The sequence below is a fragment of the Selaginella moellendorffii genome, unplaced genomic scaffold, assembly GCF_000143415.4.
Source record: "Selaginella moellendorffii unplaced genomic scaffold, v1.0 SELMOscaffold_4, whole genome shotgun sequence".
Classification (NCBI taxonomy): Eukaryota; Viridiplantae; Streptophyta; class Lycopodiopsida; order Selaginellales; family Selaginellaceae; genus Selaginella; species Selaginella moellendorffii.
The window spans coordinates 200,405-223,073 of NW_003314265.1; the positions used below are offsets into that span (position 1 = coordinate 200,405).

Below are 22,669 nucleotides of genomic sequence, written 5' to 3' on the forward strand. Positions count from 1 at the left end.
ATAGCTTAAAAATAAATCTATATTTGATATATTGAAATTAGGGAAGATTTTATAACAAATATGCAGTTATAATTTTATTTTTATTTAAATGCAAAAAATTTAATTTAGCTATAAGTTTTTTTACTACTGTTTTTAATTTAAATTTATTATTAAATCATAATAATTATAATTTTCTTTTTAAATTCTATTTCTAGTGATAAATATATTTACAATTAGTAGTATTTTTTATTTTAAAGTTACTTAAAATTCATCTTTAACTTCTTTATGAACATTAAAAGTTGAGCTATAAGTATAATATCTTTTTAGAAAATACATAAATTAAAATTTATTATTTTTATATAAATATTTACATAACTTAGAATACACTTCCAGCCCTTTACTTAAAATTTTTTAAGTTTTTAAATTTTATTTAAACATTCATTTACCATACTTATTGTATAAAAATATATTATAAAATAAATAATTTTTGATAATAATGTTATGAATATTTTCATTTTGAAATTGAAATAATATAAATATTAATTTATATTTTATTGGCTAAGGTTATACAATAATTAAATCTATTGTGTTTGTCTGATTTTGATATATACAATTATTTTTATTTCAATAAATATTTATTTAGTTTTGAAATAATATTTAATATATAGATATGAGTCAATGATGAATTATATATCTAATAGTAAACTTAAATTTTTTTGATGGGAATTTTGTTTTATAAATACATGTACGCATATATATGTATTACCTTGCCTAAATAATACTCTAATTATAGTACTAAAGCATATGAATTGTCCATTTAAGATTAAATTTGGTACATCCAATCTTATATATAAATAAATCTATACCTTGATGAATATACCTATTTCTATATCTTGAACACTCACATTGCTGGAGGAGAGGGGCATTACAATTTATCCCTAAAGGGCAAAACTTTTTAGTAGTTCTTTACTCTAGTATTTGGGATCTTGCCTTTTGTTTTTATTTGTTCATTCTTTTTTGCATCTAGATTTGTATTATCTTTGTGCAAAATCTAGAATTCTAGCTATTATTATGCTTAGTTTTACTCTTTTTTCTAATCTTTAATGCATTTTCTTCTTTTACCATGCCATGTTGTTACCAATCAAAGAGTATGTCACTTGAGGTTATTAATGCTACTTTGTTGGATTGAATTATAAGATATAAATTCTTAAGCTTCAAAGTGGAGCCAAAAGGGTGGCACATAGTAGTGATCAAATTAGAAGTCCAACAAACGTAACATGTTTGGACCAAAAGCTCCAATTTGAAAAGTTCAAGAGCAAGAGTGAAACCCCAAACAAAGTGTTTAAAGGATGAGTATAAAACACTTGTTGAATGAATTTCTAAGAAGGGACATAAGAAGGACTAACATATGGTAAGTGTTATAACATATGAAAGTGTTAAAAATGAGTCTAAAATGGAGTCCAAGAAGGAGTCCAAGATAGAATCCAATATGGACCCAAGACAAACCCGAGATAGAGCCCGAGATAAAGTCCAAGATGGACCCGAGATGGACTCGAGATGAAGTCCAAGATGGGCTTGAGATGGAATCCAAGATGGAGTCCAATATGAACTCAAGATGGAGTCTGAGATGGACTTGAGATAGAGTTTAAGATGGAGTCTGAGATAGACTCGAGATGTAGTCTGAAGTCAAATTCAAGATGGAGATTGAGATCGAGTCTAAGGTCGCATCCAAGGTCGAAGCCAAGACCAAGATCAAGACCAAGACCGAGACCGAGACCGAGTCCGACTTCTAGTCTAAATCCAAGTCCAAGTCTGAGGGTGAAAGCCCAAAGTGTTCATCTCCCAAACTCTAGGGGGTTTGGTGAGCTCCAAAAGTATAGTAAGGGGAGGACTCCAATGGAGTTAGTTTGGCCAAGAAAGACCAATGTTACTAAGGAAGGCTATACTGATGTGTTGGGTGATGATATAACCACTAAGGAGTCCAAGGCTAAAGTGAACACAGACAGACAAGTAGGGTAACTTGGTGAAGTGTTCAAAAGCTGACTTTAACTCCCCTAGGAGATTAAATAGTTAATGTTCTCAATCCAAGTGTGGGTGGCATTACCTACTTGAATACCTAGTAAGGTTCATCAGAACCTCACTATAACCATATGGCTAGAGAACTTAAGAGTGGAAGGTGAAGAGAGTACTTAGGAGGCTTGCATAAGGCCACAGTGTTTTGAAATGTCATCCCAAAGTCACAGACTATGGAAAGGAAGAGGAGTAGTCCTCTGGTATAGTGACCAAGGATATGGTCACATGGTGAGGAAATCCTAGAGGCCAATAGGACTTAGTGGTTAAGCCTTTAGACCTTAACTCAGTGGCAATGTTGGAGAGCATGTCCATGGATGGAGAGGGATTTGGTGGGAATGGAAGAAAGGACATTAGGGAAGATGTTCCCCATGTTTTGGGGCATCCTAAAGGTGCTGAAGTGTAGTCAATTGATGATCACTCATAAACGGATGACACAATCTTTAAAAGACGGGACTGTGATGCAGATAGTCTTGGATTACTGATGTAACAAAGGTGAATGGGTATGGCTTTAGCATAACAGGATGATATGTCGATGGTACCTTTGGGTGTCGGTCATGGGATTGGATATATAGAGCACTTGGACCAAGTGCAAAAATTGAGTGGTATAGATGTCATTCATGGGGCTAGTATGTCTCTAAGTCAAGAATAAGATTTATAAAGTTTGTGAATGAGACTCTTCTAAATGGTCAAAGATATGGTTAAGCAGCTAAAGTAGAATGGAAAAATTAATTACTTATACGAACTTTTGGTGCTGTGATGTGTGATCATGTTGGTGCTGCACACATCTTTGGTGTGTTGCCATCTCTAACTTTTGTAGGATGTAATTATATAGCTTATCCTATTCTTAGTGTTTTACCATCTCTCGTTGATGTGAAGCATAATTTATCGATTTGCAAGTTATGGATGATGCAATCCAATTCTTGGAGAATGTTTGAGGATCAAGTTTATGGGAAGATGATATGTATGAGCTCAAATGGATTCTAGATCATTTTAACGAGCTTGATTATTATGGAGACAGCTTTGGAGATGAAGTGTAAATTTTGTGGAGTAGGTATCAATATTTCAATTTACCATTTAATCTTTTTGTCTTTACCTTTGCTCTTTCCCAACCTTTTTTTATTTTTCGACCTAAGCCACCTTCTCATAGTTCTAGTATTTTTTCCACATATGTAGTGTTTTCTTCTCCTGGCACGTCGATCATTTGTGACTTTGATAATTCTCATTTTCAGTTTAGTGTTGAGTTGAGTGTTTTCTGTCCTCCTCATACTAATCTAAATGTTAAATATGTGCATGAAATTGAGAATCTTAATTTTGTTATATTGGCAAAGTTTTTGATTAATTCTTGTGTTAAGTATTCCCTTATTCCAAAGGTTGAGTCACTTTAGCTAAAGTTTCAAGTTGAATACATGTCCCCATTTGTGAGTGCTGCTAAAAGTCTTTGCTTTACCGTTGTTGCTGAGGAGTTTATATATTCCCTTGAGCATTTAGATGTTGTTATTAATTTTCCCATCTCAAATATTGAGTTGTGTATTAAGGAGGTTGAGTGGTATGAATCTTTTACTTATATTGTGATGGCTAAAGTATTTTATGATAGGAAGTCTTATATTTTCCAAGTTTTGAGCATATATCCTTCTTTTGATTTCCTTATATTTGTATTGCTAGCTGCTGCAAGTTCTTCTTTTAATGTTTCTTTATCCACTTTTTCTTCTTCCACAATGGTTTTTCTTCAATTTTTCTCATTTTATCTTTTTTACCCCAATATTTCAAATATTTTTTTCTTTGGAGGAGTGGGTAGAGGGGACAGATGGGAGTCTGGCCCTAACGATGGAGTGAGGATAAATGGATACAATAGTAAAGCGAGGATGAACGACATGAATTCTGGAGTAAGGACGAATATAGCAAGTCTGAATGGAACATCTAGCCCCAACATAGTGAGGTGGAATAGATATAATAGTGGAGTGAGGTTAAACATAGATAATAGAATGAAGACAAGTGTAATGGAGCTAATGCTACAAATTTTCTTTCCTTCAACAAAGGGATAAGGAGGATGTGAAGGACAAACTGAATGAGTCCGACCTCCCATATGGAGTGTTAAATGAGAACAATGGTTGTTCTATTTATGCTCCTAAGTCTGAGTTAATGGTGGTCTTGAAGAATTGTCAATAAGCAAACTTAAAAACAAGATATATTATTTACTACAATGGTGCTTTATGGATTATAATGACTTTCAAAGTCTCTTGTTTCAATTCAAAGTTATGATTATGTTGTTGGTTTGAGCATTTAGGAGTTGTATATGAAGTTGCAACTAGTTCACTAAAATTCTGTAATCGGTTGATGCTTATGCTATGGTTTTGGGTTTTATTTCAGTTAAGGTTATTAGCAAATTTGTTGGTGGTTTTGTGGAAGTTTCAAATTCTTATGGTAATTTATAATCACCAGCAGAAGTTCCAAATGTTCCACTTGACTTATTATCATCACTTTTTCACTTTCTGAAAGGGATGGAATGTTTATATATATATATGTATGTATTACCCTACCTAAGTAATATATTAATTATAGTACTAAAGTATATGGACTGTCCATTTAGAATTGAATTTTGTTCATTCATTCTTGTATATAAGTAGGGGTCTAAACCCCAATTAATATATCTATTTCTATACTCATAAAATAATATTATAAAACAAAATATATATTTTATAATATATGATATTTATATGTCAAATAATAAAATATATATAAAATGACAAAAAATGACATGGTGTGGTCTACTAAGAAATTGTGTAAATATTTTTATATTTTTATTTTTATTATTGAAATTTATCTAATTATGATAAAATAAAATTATAATCATATTATTTTTTTCAAATTATAAAAATATCCTTGGAAGAAAGTATTACAAACTTCAATAAGATCAGGGAGAACAATATTTCTTGTTTTGATTGGTTGACTTGATGTTTAAATTTCATTTACCACATTCTTCCAACTTTGTGACATATTTGTACAATCCAGCTTTACATATCATATTTCTTGGTGCAGAAGCTACTCGTGTTATGGTATTAAGTTTTACCTTTTGACACAGGAAAGCTTGCTTTGGGAAACCAAGAGGTGGTAGTATGGCCGACGGATCTGTCAATAAAAACAATTTTGTCATTTTCACTCTTAACCTGATTACAGTACGTATTATGATAAACATCGTTTAGTCCCAGAGAGACATGAGGCACGACACAGATGGGATGCCAAAGAGACAGGAGGTTAGTTGTCATTCCTTGTCCTTGAGCAGCTTAGACAAGTTTTCAAATCAGTACGAGCTAATCACCTAAGCAGGCAAAATCTAAAGAGGAAAAACCGAACGAAAAAGAAAAGAATCAGGAGTGAGTCACCAAACTAGGAGCAGCGGCAGCACTGGCAACACCAGCTCCATTAGCACTGACAATCCCATTGTTGCTGTTGTTGTAGTTGGATGTGGTTGTGGTGGTGGTGGTGGCGATGGTGTTGATGTTAGCATTGTTATTGTTGGTGGTGGTGGTGTTGTTGCTATTGTTGTTTCTCGTGTGATTGTGCTCGCCTTCATAAGTCACGATCAACATTGAAGGGTCTTCCAGGGATCGCTCGACGTGCTTCCGGGCCGGGCATCCCCTCATGCTGCTGCACTTGTAATACCCCCTGAAAAGAAAAAAAATTTAAAGCTGGGAGAAAAGTCGAACCAGTTGATAGAAAAACTCGAGCACGAAAGACTTGTAGAAAAGTTTCTAGCATGGCAACAAACGAGTAGTGGCAGTACGAAAACATAACAAGAAGCGACTGACCAACAAACCAATATATTTACATACCTTGGGTGCGGAGAGCCCTTGATTGGCTTTTGTCCATACTTTCGCCAAGAGTAATCGTCCGGAGGAATATCGGCCAGCTTGTTGCTGATTGCAGGAACTGTGATGGTCCTCTTCACCCTCAGCTTCCTGTTGCGAACGAAAAGAATGGTTTCGTTTAAGAGGACAAGCGTCGTAAGCGAACGGAGAAAAACCACATTACCGCCGTTTGGAGCAATGGCACTTGAGCGTTGCACACTTGATACCGAGCTCCTCATGCTTTCCCACGCACTTCCTCCTGGAAACGTTGGAGCCATTGCTCTGGCTCATCGGTGGGAGCAGCCCAAATAACGAGCCAGCTTTTACGTCACCGCTGCTTGTCGTGGCATTGTTGGTAACGGCGTTGTTGTTGCTGATTGCGTGAGGATGGTGGTGGAGGTGGTGATGATCCTGCTGCATGCTTAGCGACGACATATACGAGCGCGATCCCATCGAATTCTCCAGGTTGAATACCTGGTTTTTCTTGGCCTGGAACATCATCTCGGCCTGCTGCTGCTGCTGCTGCTGCTGGATCAATCTGTGCCTCTCTTCCTCCACCGCTCGCCTGTGCATTGCCACCGCCAGAGCGTTTTGCTGCCGGAGGCTCAAATCCGTGGACGAGGATGGTCCGCCAGCTTGATGCTGCTGGGAGAGATGGCGATGGTGGATTTCATCGGGATGGATTTGCTGCTTCATCGGGCGGTAGTGGCCGGCGGCGCTGGAGGAGTCCACGAATGCATGCTCGTATCCCGCCAGAGACGATGTCTGTCCCTTGGGCCCCTTTCGGAACCTTGCATGGCCTTTGGTCCTTCCCAGCAAGCTCGACACCTTTCGAAAGCTTGCGATGGCCGACGAGGCCGCGGCGCTGCCCTCTGGATTCAAGCCCAGCTTGAGCGAGGAGGCGGAGGAGGAATCGCCATCGTCTTTGCGGTGGCGCTGCTGGTCGGCCAGGAACTGGAGGAGCTCCTGGACGTTTGCCAGCCCCGACCTGGCCGCCTCCTCGATTTGCCGGTCTCTCTCGGACGAGCACCTGTACTGAAGAACTTCCATTCCCTCTAATGCTCTTATGCTTCGATCGCAAGGAAAGACGATCGATCCGATCAGCTACCCATGGACACGCTTTGGAGAGAGAAAGGAAGAGGGGGGCGCTTACCCTCCACTTAGTCGACACGCCATCCTCTCGAGGACGTTTTGGACTTGAATTCGACCCCTGGGATTTGGCAGTATCGAGGACGACTTGTTCGTGGAAGAGCAGCAGGTAGCTAGGATTGGATCGATTGTACAAAGTCAAGCACGTGAAGCGATTGAGAAGCTGCGGCACGCTGCTTCTGGGATCTCTTCGCTCCGACAGGGGCAGAAGGTTGAAGAAGATGAGAGGACGGAGAAGAAGAGGAAGGAACAACAAGAAGAAGGGGCGAAGCAAGGGAGGAATTTAAAGACGAGACAGTCTCAGCCGCGACTAGAGCGCTCCTAGATGACGACGACGAAGCAGTCGTCAATCATCCACAGTAGGGGCGACGCGAGAAAAGAAGAAAGAAGGAAGGTGAAGAAGAACCAAAGTGCCGTGGCGTGCCCCACAAACGACAATGTGACGATAAGAAACGGCCCTTCTTTTCCTCTTCCAAAACACTCTTCCTCTTTCCCCTCACTGATCGACCCCTGCGTGACAAACGGAGCAAATCCCTGGAATTTGCGAAGAACCCACCACGCACAGCAGCCGAAGAATCGAGCCCATCAAGCACTCGTCATCGCCCACCAAGCGTGCAAGCCTGGATTCCCCCCTTCGTCTTCGTCAATTCCCCCTTCCCTCCTCTCTCTCCTCCTCGCGTCGCGTGCTGTGCTATGCGATCCCCCGGACCCAATGGGTAAATGGATAGGAAAGGGGGCGATCGATCCAATCCAGCGAGCACAGCGCGCAGTAGCAGTGCGAGGAACTTAGTACACAGCGCACAGAGAACCATGTAAGTCACAGACAACAGACACTTCACTTGGAACTTGGAAGGAAGAGAGATCGACTTCTTTCCGCCCAACGCAGGGAATTTTGGTCGGCCCAGATCGCACCGGCTTTGACGGTGGGATCGCGGGCCTCTGACGGGCCGTTGCCGTGTCCGTCCGTACGGCTTCTCTTCCTCTCGTAACAAATATTCCCCCCATTTTCCAAATCGTTTGTTTTGTCGCCATGCGTTTCCGTGTGTTTTTAAACGGCCCGGCGGTGCGTCATGGCCCACCGGTCAGCCGTACGGACGGTCAAAAGGGCCAAAAACGAGCTGGGCTGACCGTTTACTAGGGTGGACTAAAAGTCAAAGATACCAGCATATAATTTCAGGAAAAAAAAAACGAGAGAGGGAGTGCGCACCACTTAGGCACTACCATTGGCTTGCGCAGCGCCTCCAAAGGCACTGGAGAGCCAGCCCTGTGCCTTGGCCTCGTCCACGAACCCCTGGAACTTACTCTTGGCGTCGGGGATGTCGAGCGCGAGGTCGTCGATATAGTCCGCCACCCTGCCGAATCCCTTCACCATCTGGCTCGTCGTGATAAGCCCCTCGCTGGAGCACTCGCGGAGGAAGCACAGCGGCCGCGCGCTCTTCCTCTCCATGGCCATCACCAGCGCGCGCTTCACCACCTCGTGGTGGAAGTATGGCATGGCCAGGTCGCGCACGCACTGGCACGCCTCCCCCATGTCGCCGCCGCTCTCAAACTCCTCGAGCAGCTTGGCAATCTTGTCCTTGGCGTCGTCCAGCACCGCGCGGCCCGTGCCGCCTCCCCAGCAGCGCAGGATCCGCTCCCCAGCGTGCCGCGCCGCCAGGATGGACTCGGCCGAGTGGACGATCTCTTTTCCCAGAGACCCCTCCGGCAGCTGCTCGTTGATCTCCTCCAGGTAGAGCGGCGGGAGTATGTCGTCCACCACCGCGCGGTCAAGGAAGTAAGCGAGCTGGTTGGCGGCGTCCGGGATGTCCAGGGCCGTGTCCTCGGCCGACTCGAGCAGCATCGTGAACGCCTTTCCAATCTGCCCCACCGGGATCACCTCCGCGTAGAGAGCCGACAGGAGCACCGACGCCATCTCCTTCTCCCGGTTCTTCCTGTCCATGGCCAGGGTGATGAGCTTCTTGACGAACACCGCGTTGAAGTCCGGGGCTGCCAGGTCCTCGAGGCTCCGCACCACCTCCGCTATGTCGTCGGACAAAAAGTACTCCTGGATGATCCCGGTGGCCTTCTGCTTGAAGACATGAGCATCGTCGACGGCGGTGTCACCGTTTGCTGCAGCACCATCGTCGTTGGAAGCAGCGGCGGCAGCAGCAGCAGCAGAAGCAGCAGCGGGAGTGACGAACGAGGAGCTGAGCCAGCCAGCGGACATGGCCTTGGCTGCGAGGTCCTCGAGAATCTCACGGGCCTGCGGGACGTCCAGCGAGAGGTCCTCCAGCGCGTCGAAAACGCGGGAGAAGCCTTTGGACATCTGGTTGGAGGAGATGAGACCCTCGTCGGCGCACTCCTGGAGGAGGGACACGATCCCGGCCTCGGCACTCTTCTTCTCAATCACCAGAGTCAGGGCCTTCTTGACCACCTCGTGGTGGAAGAAAGGCACGTTGAGCTCTCGGATGCAGCGGCGGGCCTCGGCCTGGTCCCCGCTCTCCACGTACTCCTTCAGCAGGTCGGTGATCTTGCGCTTCACTTCCTCGACGGTGGTCTGGGTACTGCCACCCCAGCGTCGCTCGACGACCTCTGCATGCAGCGGCGCGTTGAGGTAGCTCTTCTCGGCGTTTTGGAGAACCTCGAGGCCCTTGGAGCCGTCCGGTAACACAGCCTGCGTCTTGGACAAGAATGCCGGCGGGAGAATGTCGTCCACCACTGCTCGAGCAAGAAAAAGTGCCAGGACGTCGGTAGCATCCGGAATGTCAAGCGCCAAGTCGTCCGCCGACTCGAGCAGTTTGGTAAATCCCTTGGCTAACTGGTCCGGCTCCATCACGTCGGCGTAGAGGGCCGACAGTAGAACCGACGCCATCTCCTTCTCCCTGTCGTGCCTGTCCAGCGCCATGGAAATCAGCCTCTTGACGAAGTAGTGATGGTAGCTCGGCGAGCCGAGGTCTCGCAAATCTGTGGCCGCGTCCGCGACGTTGCCAGTAGCAAAATATTCCTCCACTATATATACAACCTTCTCTTTGTACACTTGTAACGACTGAGCGACGTGAGCACCGATCAGATGGTATGGTTCCTGCAAGAAAAGAACGTTTTTTTTTTTGGTAAGGGCTTGAGAAAAAGAGACTTTTTATCAGCATACCTCTCCACTGTCATAGTTAGGATCGTTTCGATCAATAAGAACCCTCTTGCTACCATCTTCCATGACGGATCCCCAAGTCCCCTTGCCACCACTGCCACCTACATGCCAAAACACAGTTCCAAGTTATTGCCTACCTACAAGGAAAGCATACCCTTTTTAGGTCGCCCATTCTTCCCCGAATGCGATTTCCTCTCGTGGTGCTTCCCCGACGCCGCCCTCGGCGACAGCAGCTCCGCGGAGCTCTCGCGGGTCAGCGACGCCGATTTCATCAGCTTGCGCTGCTCATCTGTGAGAAATCCCGCCGTCTCCGCCATCGCTGCCGCGAGATCCTTCACCTATCTGTACAATGCAGGGCAGCCGAGGTGCACCGCGCGAGGCGATTCGCGAGCTCGAGATCTCTTCTCACAGCCGCCGCCTTACCATAGAGCGCTAGCAAACCCTAGCAGCCAAGATCTTGACAAGCTGACACATATATACTGTACGCCCAATGGATGATGCATATCCATGGCCTTGTCACTCGCGAGAATAGAACGCCTAACGTGGTGGGCCGCTGCATTGCCTGGGAATCGAACCAGAGATCCCTATGGCTACCCTAAAGCTACTCCCCAGGAATCGAGCGCGCAACCGCCGGTGGTCACCTTTGACCAGATCTGACGGCTGTCTAATTTTCCCGTTTGCGCGACCGTTTCACACAAACCTCACCTTTTTCTCTCTCTTTCTCGCTCGCTCGCTCCTCCACATCTAGGGTTTTGGTAGGAGTTTTAGCTGTTATGGATTCTTGATGCTCGGAGCGCATCAAGAATCAATCGATCGAGCTATGGGATTCGTGGAGAATGCCTACAATGTGCTCTCGCCCTCGTCTCTAGCGTCTTGGCCCGCCTCGGCATCCACATTGCAAGAAGAGGGCGCCAAGAATCCTAGCGCCGACAAGACTATCGACGAGCAGCGCCCGCGGCATCAGCAGCAGCATCAGCATCAGCAGCAGCAGGTGATTGCTCTCGATTGCAAGAGCTGGATTCTCGATTGCCTCGGCGGTCTGAGGAGGAGGCGGAGCAAGGACGCCAAGAACGCCAAGAACAGCTCCTCCAAGGACCATCACCACCACGGCAGCGGCTACGAGAGGCCGCCAAAGTGGAAGCAGGCGATTCGCAAGTGGCGGGCCGAGGCCAGGAAGATCCAATCGTCGTGTTACGACTCAATGTGCGTAGATCCACAGCCGCCGCTCCACCACTACAAGACGGAGAGCTACGAGAGGAACTTCGATCGGGGCAGGGAGTACTGGGCGGATCTTCCCTTTCTCGACATATCCCCATTTTGCTCGCCCGGATCCGTCAGCAATCGGATGCATTGCTACTCTTCTTCTGCGATGATCCAGCAGCAGCACGGCCATTGCTGGGTCGATCTTCACCAAGAGCAGGAGCAGGACCGCAATGGAGATGACATGGTTTGGCAGAGAAACGAGCATTGTCATCTTGGTTGATTGATCATTCTTTCTTTTCTTTTTATTTGTGAGGCTAGGTGCTTTGATCTTTTCATCACTGAATTTGGAATCTGGAGTTAGTTGTGATTTTTCTGAGACTTTTAACAATGGCTGATGGATTGGATTGAATCATTCATCTGGCAACCATGATGGAGATTCGTCACGCACTGCTGCGAGGATTTCATTGTCAACTCTGATGGGCATTGAATGCCGCACAAGAAAAATCCTTTGGGTGCCAGTACTGAAATTTGTAGCTTGCACCCCTAGGAAGACTTCGCTTTCCTATTAAAAATCATTATTCATTTAGTATTCGAAGAAGAATAATATTAAAATATTCACAAATTTGTAAAGCATATTTTTAGAATATACAAGCAATCTATAATAATAAGAAATATGAATCATACTAGCAATTGTCCAGAAATACTCAGAGATTAGTAGAGATTAAAGTTAATAGAGATAGACACTGAAAGACAAGTATATGTTAATCAACTGAAAAATAACACTTCTTATGCAGTTTTAAAAGGTAAATAATAGTCAAGAAAAACACTAAATAGAAAAATAATTTACACCTATTATAGGTGGAAAAACTTCATAATTTATTTAAATCCTTAAAGCCAAAGTGTATATTTACCAATGAGTGAAGTTTGCAACTTAAGTAGTATCCTTTTAGTTGTGAGTAAAATATATGTAAAATTATATTAATTCAAAATAATATTTGAATTGCAATATTTTTAAAATGTTTTACATAAATAAACATGGTAAAAAATTCCATTTTGCAATAAGGATTTTCTTATAAACATTCTATCACATTGTGGAATCAATTAATTTCATCTTATATTATTGTTATATGTCAAATATATGATTATGAGCTATACACTCACACTATCATTTTAAAAGTATAAAATTATATATATTTATAAAGCATTTTCAAAATTTTAAATATATTTTTGAGCTAATAAAAATTAAAGATATATTACATATTGTGAGTGCTTGGAATGTGGAAAGGGAATACAGAAAATATACATATCAATTAGCCCAAAAACCCTAGGTTATATACAAGAGCAAGTGGTTTAAATTGAAATTAATCTGACGGTTACTAAAATCCCACTATGCTAATATTAGTATACAGCATCGTAACCGTACATTTGGCCCTCACATCATCCCCTCCTCTTGGAATAATAGAAAACCATCAGGGTTCTCTTATAGACAGGCCGAGATCTGGAAGAACGTTAAGAGGAGGCATCGGTGGATCTGTAAGGGGTATTAATTGCTCCTGATCCCTTTGTATGAAGCATTTCAACCGTTGCACATGCACAATATCTAGAGGATTAGCTTGCTTGACGTCATGCCAAACTTCGTAAACTTGTGGTCTAACTTGCTGCAACACCTGATACAATCCTTTCCACTATGCAAGGAGCCTCTTAGATAAACTACATATCATAACATGGGGAAATTTATAGACTAACACTAAATCATCCATTTTGTACTCTGCAGGTGGATGATGATGGGAGTTGTAGTGTTATTGTTGTCCCACTTGTACGTGGCTTAAGTGTTCGGCAGATTCTGCTCGGACAAGTGGAAGAATACTTATCAAATACCGATCCCATGACCTAGCATCAGTAGCTCATGGCAATCATAAAGGTAAACCAAGCTCTGTTAGTAATATTGGATCATGACCATATAGGAATTTATATAGTGAAGCACCAACAAAACTCTACACCTCTGTGACATATGCATACTAAATAAGTGACAAATAACCATCCCAATTCGAATGCTAAAAGTTCACATACTTCGCAATCATCCCTTTGAATGTTCGAATGGGCCGTTCTACCAAACCGTTTGATTGTGGATGATAAGCACTCGTGAAAGTGTGGCGTATCCCCAATAGAGACGTCAAAATATGAAATGCCTCAGCCATAAATGCGGGACCATTATTTGAAAGAATCTACTCTTGACAAGAATGCTGGAACACCACTCGATTGAGGAGGAAGTATCCAAGAGCAGTTGCAAAGGCGCTAGCAAGAGCATGAACTTCCACCCAACGACTCAAGTAGTCAGAAGCAATAATAATATACTCATTACCAGCAGTCGACTGTGGAAAAGGTCCTATAAAATTAAATGCCATCAACTCAAATGGATGAGAAATTGCAATTGACTCCAACTGTCCTTCTGTGGCACGAAAGGGAGTATTATGAGCTTAGCACCAAACACAGCTACACACATACCAGATAACATCACATCGCATCTCTGGCAAATAGAAAGACCTACACAACTTCTCAATTACACGACAATGTCCCATATGCCCACCTAAAACTAAAGAATCATGGTAGGCATGGAGAAACTGTGGAATAAAAACAGAAGGCACCACCAGCCGTAAATGGTCATCAAGATCTGTCCCCACAAAATAAAGAAGGCTGTCTTCAAGGCGGTATTGAGAATATAAATGCCAGAAAGGCAAGTTATCAGCAAGTGATGCAGGATTCTCAAACCCCTCTCAAAGCCTTTGAATTCACAGCTCAAACTTTTGAGCCTCGCGAACCTCATCATGAGAAGGTAGATCTTGCTCTATGCCTTGTGAACACTAAATGTCAAGTACAGCAATTGCCGATGGCATAGAATCTTCGTCTAGAAAATCCACAGATGCTGGAACAACAGGCTCATCAGAAACATGAGAAGAGAGTGGAGAAGGAAGAGGAGCTTGAAAAAGGGCATCAGCATCAGCCATAGAACTCGCTAGGTGATAAACAACATCAAAATCATATATTTAAAGCTTCAAAACCCATCAAGCAGTATGACCAACTAGGTTCTTTCACTTCAATAATGAAGTAATAGCAGCAGGGTCTCATTCAAGTAATGTCCGTGAACCATATAGATATGCATGAAGTTTCTCAAAACCCCAGACTACTGCTAAACACTCCTTCTTTGTCGTGGAGTAGTTCATCTCTATTGGTTGTAATATACGGCTTATATACACAATGGGATGGTGCTGACCAGGCACACTCAAGCTTTCTTGCATCAACACTCCTCCAAGACTAATATTAGAAGCATTCACGCGCAAAATAAAAGGTTGAGCGTAGTCAGGATATGCCAAAACCGGAGGAGTCGTCAATAGCCCTTTGAGATCCACGAACGCCCGCTCACAATCCGAAAACTAGATGAAAGATGACATTGATGACTTCAGCAATGCTCGCAACGGTGCAATAAGATTAGAAAGATGATCCACAAAACGACCGAGATATTGCACCTTGCCCAAGAAGTGCTGCACATCATTTACACACTTCAGAGTAGGGAACTTTAGAATACCCTTACGAGAAATACAATATCCAAGATAAGTCGTGTCCTTAGACCCAAATACGCACTTTTGAAGCCTAATTTTTATATTCAAACTAAGATTCTTCCTTGACTAGAAACTAAAGTGTGTACACAAAGCTTGTCTTTTAAGTATATGTAGAACTAAGGAAAAGGCTCCGATACCAAATTGTAAGCCACAAATTTTTCCTTTCCGATTTGCCAGCTTACCTCATCTATCCGTCCAACACTGCCTTGGCTTTTGCTAAGTTCCCTTGCCAAGGTTCCCGCCTATGGTACCAGCCCCTACTTGGTCCTACTTGGTTTCAGCTACTCACTGCACGAGCAACGGAGTGTTAGCCATCCATCCACGGATACCCAAATCTCTCCTAATCCCCCTCCCCGGGTTAGACTGGACTAAAAGTTCGGCTACACTCCCCGCAAGCACAAGCAACCAAGCACACCAAGCTTCCAGGTTCCTAACATCCCTTGGTACCACAAGACTTGATTATGGGACCCTCTAAATCCCAAGTCTTGGGTGCAACACTTGCTTCGGGATGCCGGGGCGAAACACCGTGGTCTAACGGCCCGGTATGGGTACCTCTACGCCCCCTCTTTCATCCCGAAGGGGAGGTCCAAGCCCCTAAGAAGGGCGAGGACCAATAAGCCGTATGGTACTTAGGTGGGGCACCACTCCACATGAGCCGGGAGCACCACAGTCGGTTTCCCTTTCGGGAGTGGGAGCTGCTCTTGAGCACTTCCTTGGATGGCCCCTCCGGCACCAACCAAGTCCATGCTTACTCCCACCCAAGGCCCCTCGGTCCCAGTCTCAACCTCAAGTCGGTTTGGAAGCCCCGCTAGAGAGTCCCTTCAAAATTGGTTCCTAGACCTCACTATCCCTACTATACTTTTGGAACCCCCTGCAGCCCCCCCCTGGGAGACGCACGCTTTGGGCTTTCACCCCTTGACCCGTATTAGTATTTGGACTCAGTCTCTGGCTTGATCTCGGACTCGATCTCGGATCCGACTTCGGATTCGGTCTCGGACTCGATCTCGGACTTGATCTCGAACCTGATCTCAGACCCGACCTCGGACTTGATCTCGGACCTGATCTCGGACCCGACCTCGGATTGACCTCGAACTCGGTCTCAGACCCGATTTCGGATCTCGGACTCCGTCTCGAACTCGGTCTCCGAGTTGGCCTCGGACTCGATTCCGGATTCTATCTCGAACTCGGTCTCAGAGTCGGTCTTGGACTCGATCTTCGACTTGGTCCCATCCGATGAACTCTTTGTCATTTTGGTCATGCTTTCGGGGGTCCTTTATCCTACGACACCTCGGTGAGTTGGTTCCTTACAAAACCTTGATTGAATGAGCATCCTTAATTGGAATTGAATTACGTGTCGCAATTTTGGCCCTAGATGATAGGTTAAATTTAAAGAGATTAGCATATTCTTTCATGAGTTGATCAATTGTTGCAACACAAAGACTGTTAGAGGGATCGGAAAAGGGAAGAGTGGAACAAGATAGAAGTATAGAAGGAAGTAGTGGGGAGACAAAAGTAATGGAAGTAAAGGTAGAAGCAGAAGGATGATGAAGTACAAAAGTGAAAGGAATGAATGAATTATAAGGAAGTATGAGATAAAGGGGAAACACCTCAAAGTCACACTTGGCATGATTGTGTTGCAACCAATCCATACCAAGGATGAAGTCAAAAGCTTAACTTGGGACCACCTGCAATGACTAGAAAAACTCGAGATCACCCACACATATAACTAAGTTTGCCTCATCCCATGCATATGCATGTGTAGAACCGTTGCCATAAAGAATGAAAACTAACTCCACCGCACGATGCAAGTGTAGATGGCAATGTGTGGCAACAAGTCAAGCAATAAAAGATAAACTTGAATCTGTATCAACCAATACGGAGAGAATAATAGAAAACTTTTTGTTATAAAAATGAACTTAGAAAGTAAACACTAGATGAACTGGTGGCAAGTGGTCACTGACTTATTCGCACAAGGTCCCTTTTATGAGACATAAAATCCCTAGGTCCCAAAGAGGAGCTGAAAGAGTGCCATGTGGTAGTGGCTGAGACGGAAGCCAAACAAGTATAACACATATGGACTAAAATTTTCGACTTGAAAAGTCAAGAGTGGGACTGAAACTCCCAACAAAGGGCTCAAAGAACGAGCATGAAGCGAGCAATAAGTGAGTCTCTAAAAAAGGGACACAAAAGGACCAACACATGACATGTGGAAAGAGTCCAAGATGGATTCCGAGATGGACCCAAGATGGAGTCCGAGATGGAGTCTAAGATGGAGTTTGAGATGGAGTCCAAGAAGAACCCAAGATGGACCCAAGATAGAGTCTAAGATAGAGTCTGAGAAGGACCCTAGATGGAGTCCGAGATGGAGTCCGAGATGGACCCGAGATGGAGTTTGAGATGGACCTGAGATGAAGTCTGAGATGGACCCGAGATGGAATTGAGACTGAGACTAAAACCAAAACTGAGACCAAGATCGAGACTGAGACCAAAATTGAGACCAAGATCGAGACTGAGTCCGAGTTTGAAACCGAGACCGAGTCCGAGTCTGAGCCCGAGCCATAAATGCGAGACCATTATTTGAAAGAATCCGCTCTTGACAAGAATGCTGGAACACCACTCGATTGAGGAGGAAGTATCCAAGAGCAGTTGCAAAGGCGCTAGCAAGAGCATGAACTTCCACCTAACGACTCAAGTAGTCAAAAGCAATAATAACATACTTATTACCAACAGTCGACTGTGGAAAAGGTCCCATAAAATTAAATGCCACCAACTCAAATGGATGAGAAATTGCAATTAACTCCAACTATCCTTCTGTGGCATAAGAGGGAGTATTATAAGCTTAGCACCAAACACAGCTACACACATAATATCACATCGCATCTCTGGCAAATAGAAAGACCTACACAACTTCTCAATTACACGATGATGTCCCATATGCCCACTTAAAATAAAAGAATCATGGTAGGCATGGAGAAACCATGGAATAAAAACAGAAGGCACCACCAGCCGTAAATGGTCATCAAGATCTGTCCCCACAAAATAAAGAGGACCGTCTTCAAGGCGGTATTGAGAATATAAATGCCAGAAAGGCAAGTTATCAACAAGTGATGCAAGATTCTCAAACCCCTCTCAAAGCCTTCGAATTCACGGCTCAAACTTTTGAGCCTCGCGAACCTCATCAAGCGAAGGTAGATCTTGCTCTACGCCTTATGGACACTGAACTTCAAGTACAGCAACCGCCATCGGCACAAAATCCTTGTCTAGAAAATCCACAGATGCTGGAACAATAGGCTCGTCAGAAACATGAAAAGAGAGTAGAGAAGGAAGAGGAGCTTGAGAAAGGGCATCAACATTAGCCATAGAACTCCCTGGGTGATGAACAACATCAAAATCATATATCTGAAGCTTCAAAGCCCACCGAGCAATACGACCAACTAGATTCTTCCGCTTTAATAATGAAGTAACAACAGCATGGTCACCTTCAAGTAACGTTCGAGAACCATGTAGATATGCACGAAGTTTCTCGAAACCCCAGACTACTGCTAAACACTCCTTCTCTGTCGTGGAGTAGTTTATCTCCGTTGGTTGTAATGTACGGCTTATATACGCAATGGGATGGCACTAACTAGGCACTCTTGAGCTCTCTTGCATTAACACACCTCTAAGACCAATGTCAGAAGCATCCACGTGCAAAATAAAAGGTCAAGTATAGTTAGAATATGCCAAAATTGGAGGAGTCGTCAATAGCTCTTTGAGATCCCCGAACGCCCGCTCACAATCCGAAGACTAGATGAAAGATGACATTGATGACTTTAGCAATGCTCGCAATGGTGCAATGCGATCAGAAAGATGATCCACAAAACGACCGAGATATTGCACCTTGCCCAGGAAGTGCTGCACATCATTCACACACTTCAGAGTAGGGAACTTTAGAATAGCCACAAGTTTATCAGGATCAACTTGCAAACCCTCACGAGAAATACAATATCCAAGATAAGTCGTGTCCTTAGACCCAAATACGCACTTTTGAAGCCTAATTTTTATATTCAAACTAAGATTCTTCCTTAACCAGAAACTAAAGTGTGTACACAAAGTTTGTCTTTTAAGTATATGTATGTCACAAGGGTACAAAGGTCACCTTTTAAGCTTTACAAACCTCATCAAGAAAAAGTAAATTCAAGTTTGACTACTTCAACTTTAAATCAACATCCTATAGCCGATCCAACACTTTACAAACATCACGGACGTGTTCCTCCCATGTCCCCTTTGAGTGGATCAAGACATCATTAATGAAGTCAGTAGTCACCTCCGGCATATCGCAAAGAACCTCGTCCATCATTTGCTGAAAAGTTGCTAAAGCATTGTTCAAACCAAACAACATTACTAAGAACTCATATAAACCAAACAGTGTACCAAAATTAGGCTTAGAAATATGCTCTTCTGCCATCAATACTTGGCAGTACCCAAAAGCAAGATTTCACTTAGTGAACCAATGACTTCTTCCTATACGATCCAAAAGATCACCAGTGTGAGGAAGAGGGTACACATCCGGGATTGTCACTTTGTTTAACGGACAATAATCGATGTGAAACAAATACTCCCATTAGGCTTCGTCACAAGATGAGGTTCACATGCCCAAGGATTTCGCGACTTTCGAATAACACCCTTTCCAACATCTCCTTGACGTTTAAATATAAAATCTTGATCTCTTTGGGTGACTGATAACAAACAGAAACCTTTATTGAATGAGCATCCCCAATTGGAATTGAATTACGTGTCGCAATCTTGCCCCCAGATGATAGGTTAAATTTAAAAAGATTAGCATATTCTTTCATGAGTTGATCAATTGTTGCAACACAAAGACTATTAGAGGGATCAGAAAAGGGAAGAGTGGAACAAGATAGAAGTATACAAGGAAGTAGTGGGGAGACAAAAGTAATGGAAGCAAAGGTAGAAGCAAAGGGATGATGAAGTACAGAAGTGAGAGGAATGAATGAATTATAAGGAAGTATGAGATAAGGGGGAAACACCTCAAAATCACACTTGGCATGATTGTGTTACAACCAATCCATACCAAGGATGAAGTCAAAAGCTTAACTCGGGACCACCTGCAATGACTGGAAAAACTCGAGATCACCCACACATATAACTAAGTTTGCCTCATCCCATGCATATGCATGTGTAGAACCGTTGCCATAAAGAATGAAAACTAGCTCCACCGCACGATGCAAGTGTAGATGGCAATGTGTGGCAACAAGTCAAGCAATAAAAAATAAACTTGAATCTGTATCAACCAACACAGAGAGAATAATAGAAGACTTTTTATTATAAAAATGAATTTAGAAAGTAAATACTAGATGAACTGGTGGCAAGTGAACCCCTTGATAATACTCCCAAAAGAAAGATGGAGGGGTCACTAACTTATTCGCACAAGGTCCCTTTTATGAGGCATAAAATCCCTAGGTCCCAAAGAGGAGCTGAAAGGGTGCCATGTGGTAGTGGCTGAGATGGAAGCCAAACAAGTATAACACATATGGACTAAAATCTTCGACTTGAAAAGTCAAGAGTGGGACTGGAACTCCCAACAAAGGGCTCAAAGAATGAGCACGAAGTGAGCAATAAGTGAGTCTCTAAAAAAGGAACACAAAAGGACCAACACATAACATGTGGAAGGAGTCCAAGATGGAGTTCGAGATGGACCCAAGATGGAGTCCAAGATGGAGTCTAAGATGGAGTTTGAGATGGAGTCCAAGATGAACCCAAAATGGACCCGAAATAGAGTCTGAGATATGGACCTGAGATGGACCCGAGATAGAGTCTAAGATAGAGTCTGAGAAGGACCCTAGATGGAGTCCGAGATGGAGTCCGAGATGGAGTCTGAGATGGACCCGAGATGGAGCTTGAGATGGACCTGAGATGAAGTCTGAGATGGACCCGAGATGGAATTGAGACTGAGACTAAGACCAAAACTGAGACCAAGATCGAGACTGAGACCAAAACTGAGACCAAGATCGAGACTGAGACCAAAACTGAGACCAAGATCGAGACTGAGACCAAAACTGAGACCAAGATCGAGACTGAGTCCGAGTCTGAAACCAAGACCGAGTCCGAGTCCGAGTCTAAGCCCAAGCTCGAGTCCAAGCCTGAGTCCGAGTCTAAGTCTGAGTCCGAGCCCGAGTCCGAGTCCGAGTCTAAGTCCGAATATTAATACAAGCTGTTGGGTGAAAGCTCAAAGCAATTGTCCTCCGGCAGGGGGGGGGGGGGTGTTGGACCACTGGTGTGACCAAAGTGAATAGGTATGGCCTTAGCGTAACGGACTGATATATCAGTGGTACCTTAGAGTGTCGATCATGGTATCGGACATATGGAGCACTTGGACAAAGTGCAAATGTTAAGTGGCATGGATGCCATTCTCGGGGTTAGCAAGCCCTAAGTCCTGAATCGGACTTATGGAGGTTGTGAATGAAACTCCTTCAAATGGTTAGAGGTATGGTTAAGTGATTAAAGTAAAATGGAAAAATTAGTCTCTTACACCTTTATTACTCACACGATTCCTCGTTTCCCATATGCATCTTGGTGTCTAGACCTTCCACTGTAGTAGCACCAATAAAACATTATTGATGCTAAGGTCTCCACCCAGGAAATGGAGACTGCCAATCTGGAAAACATCAAGAACACCAATAAGTGTGACCAACTTTATCATATGCCTAGCAATGAACATCACAGTCACCACCACGTCCTTGCCCTTTTCTTGGACTCGAGTAGCAACAGCATCAACCTCCATTGGAACAGGACCATCACCCACAGGAAGTGGAATTGAAGGATGTGCAGTGAGAAGTGGAAGAGGCAACATCTCATAATGTTGTGCCAAACAAAGATTATCGTCAAGGGTGGCTAGAGCAAGTGCATGCACAAGTCTGACAAGATTTTGACGAAGTGCTAGCTATAATATTCCTAGCTTGATCCGCTCTGACATATTTGGCTTTGCACGAAGCAAAAGGCTTCAGAAACAAATGCCAAACTACATCACTGACTCAAATGGCCCTTAACAAAGACAATGCATTTGGTAAAAGGCATCATCATAATCATCGGCATGTCCGAATGCATATTTGAAGACGTTTGGGAGAACACTCCAATCCTCACGAGTGGCTGCACTCAAACCATTGTACCACTGCAGTTCCGTCCCTTGGAGACATGTGGGAAACTCATGCAAATATCGAGCATCATCCCAAGAATGATATATGGAAATCACTATGAAGTGATCGAACCAATGGTACACATCATCCCCAAGATTCATATGAAAGAACTCCGGCCGAATGTAAGGATTGGCACCAAGAGCAAGAGGAGTTGTACCATATGCCATGAATGCTTCCATCAACTGAGTTTGGTTGTTCAACTATAATTGCATAGCATCAAGCAATTGCACTAACTATTGCTCCAAAGTCAAAGGAGGAGGAGACTATTGCTCTACCATGAAGATGAATGAAAAGGAAAGAGCAAAAGAAGAGAAATGAAAAAAAAAGCTAAAAGGAAAGGGAAATCTAAATAAAGGCTAGATCTAAACCAAAATCCTAAAAGGAAAGAACAAAAGAAAGGAAATGGAAAAAGCTAAATCTAAACTAAAATCCTAAATTGAAGCACTTCTCAAAGACAATCAAAAGTGCCCCTCACCTCCACCA

General features: G+C 43.5%; 2 protein-coding genes across 2 annotated transcripts; both read right to left on the bottom strand.

The window, feature by feature from the left end:
* Nucleotides 1-5,179: 5,179 nt before the first annotated feature.
* On the bottom strand, nucleotides 5,180-8,106 carry LOC9655533 (probable WRKY transcription factor 39). The gene is made up of 3 exons (XM_002964269.2): nucleotides 6,082-8,106; nucleotides 5,883-6,008; nucleotides 5,180-5,715 (listed from the first exon to the last, which is right to left on the bottom strand). Exons 1-3 carry the CDS (start codon nucleotides 6,945-6,947, stop codon nucleotides 5,418-5,420), a joined length of 1,290 nt encoding a protein of 429 aa, XP_002964315.2. The 5' UTR covers nucleotides 6,948-8,106; the 3' UTR covers nucleotides 5,180-5,417.
* An 85-nt stretch (nucleotides 8,107-8,191) lies between these two features.
* On the bottom strand, nucleotides 8,192-10,740 carry LOC9654249 (programmed cell death protein 4). Its single transcript, XM_002964270.2, has 3 exons — nucleotides 10,325-10,740; nucleotides 10,174-10,271; nucleotides 8,192-10,107 (listed from the first exon to the last, which is right to left on the bottom strand). The coding sequence occupies exons 1-3, from the start codon at nucleotides 10,485-10,487 to the stop codon at nucleotides 8,257-8,259; spliced, it is 2,112 nt and encodes a 703-aa protein (XP_002964316.2). The 5' UTR covers nucleotides 10,488-10,740; the 3' UTR covers nucleotides 8,192-8,256.
* Between the last annotated feature and the right edge of the window lie 11,929 nt (nucleotides 10,741-22,669).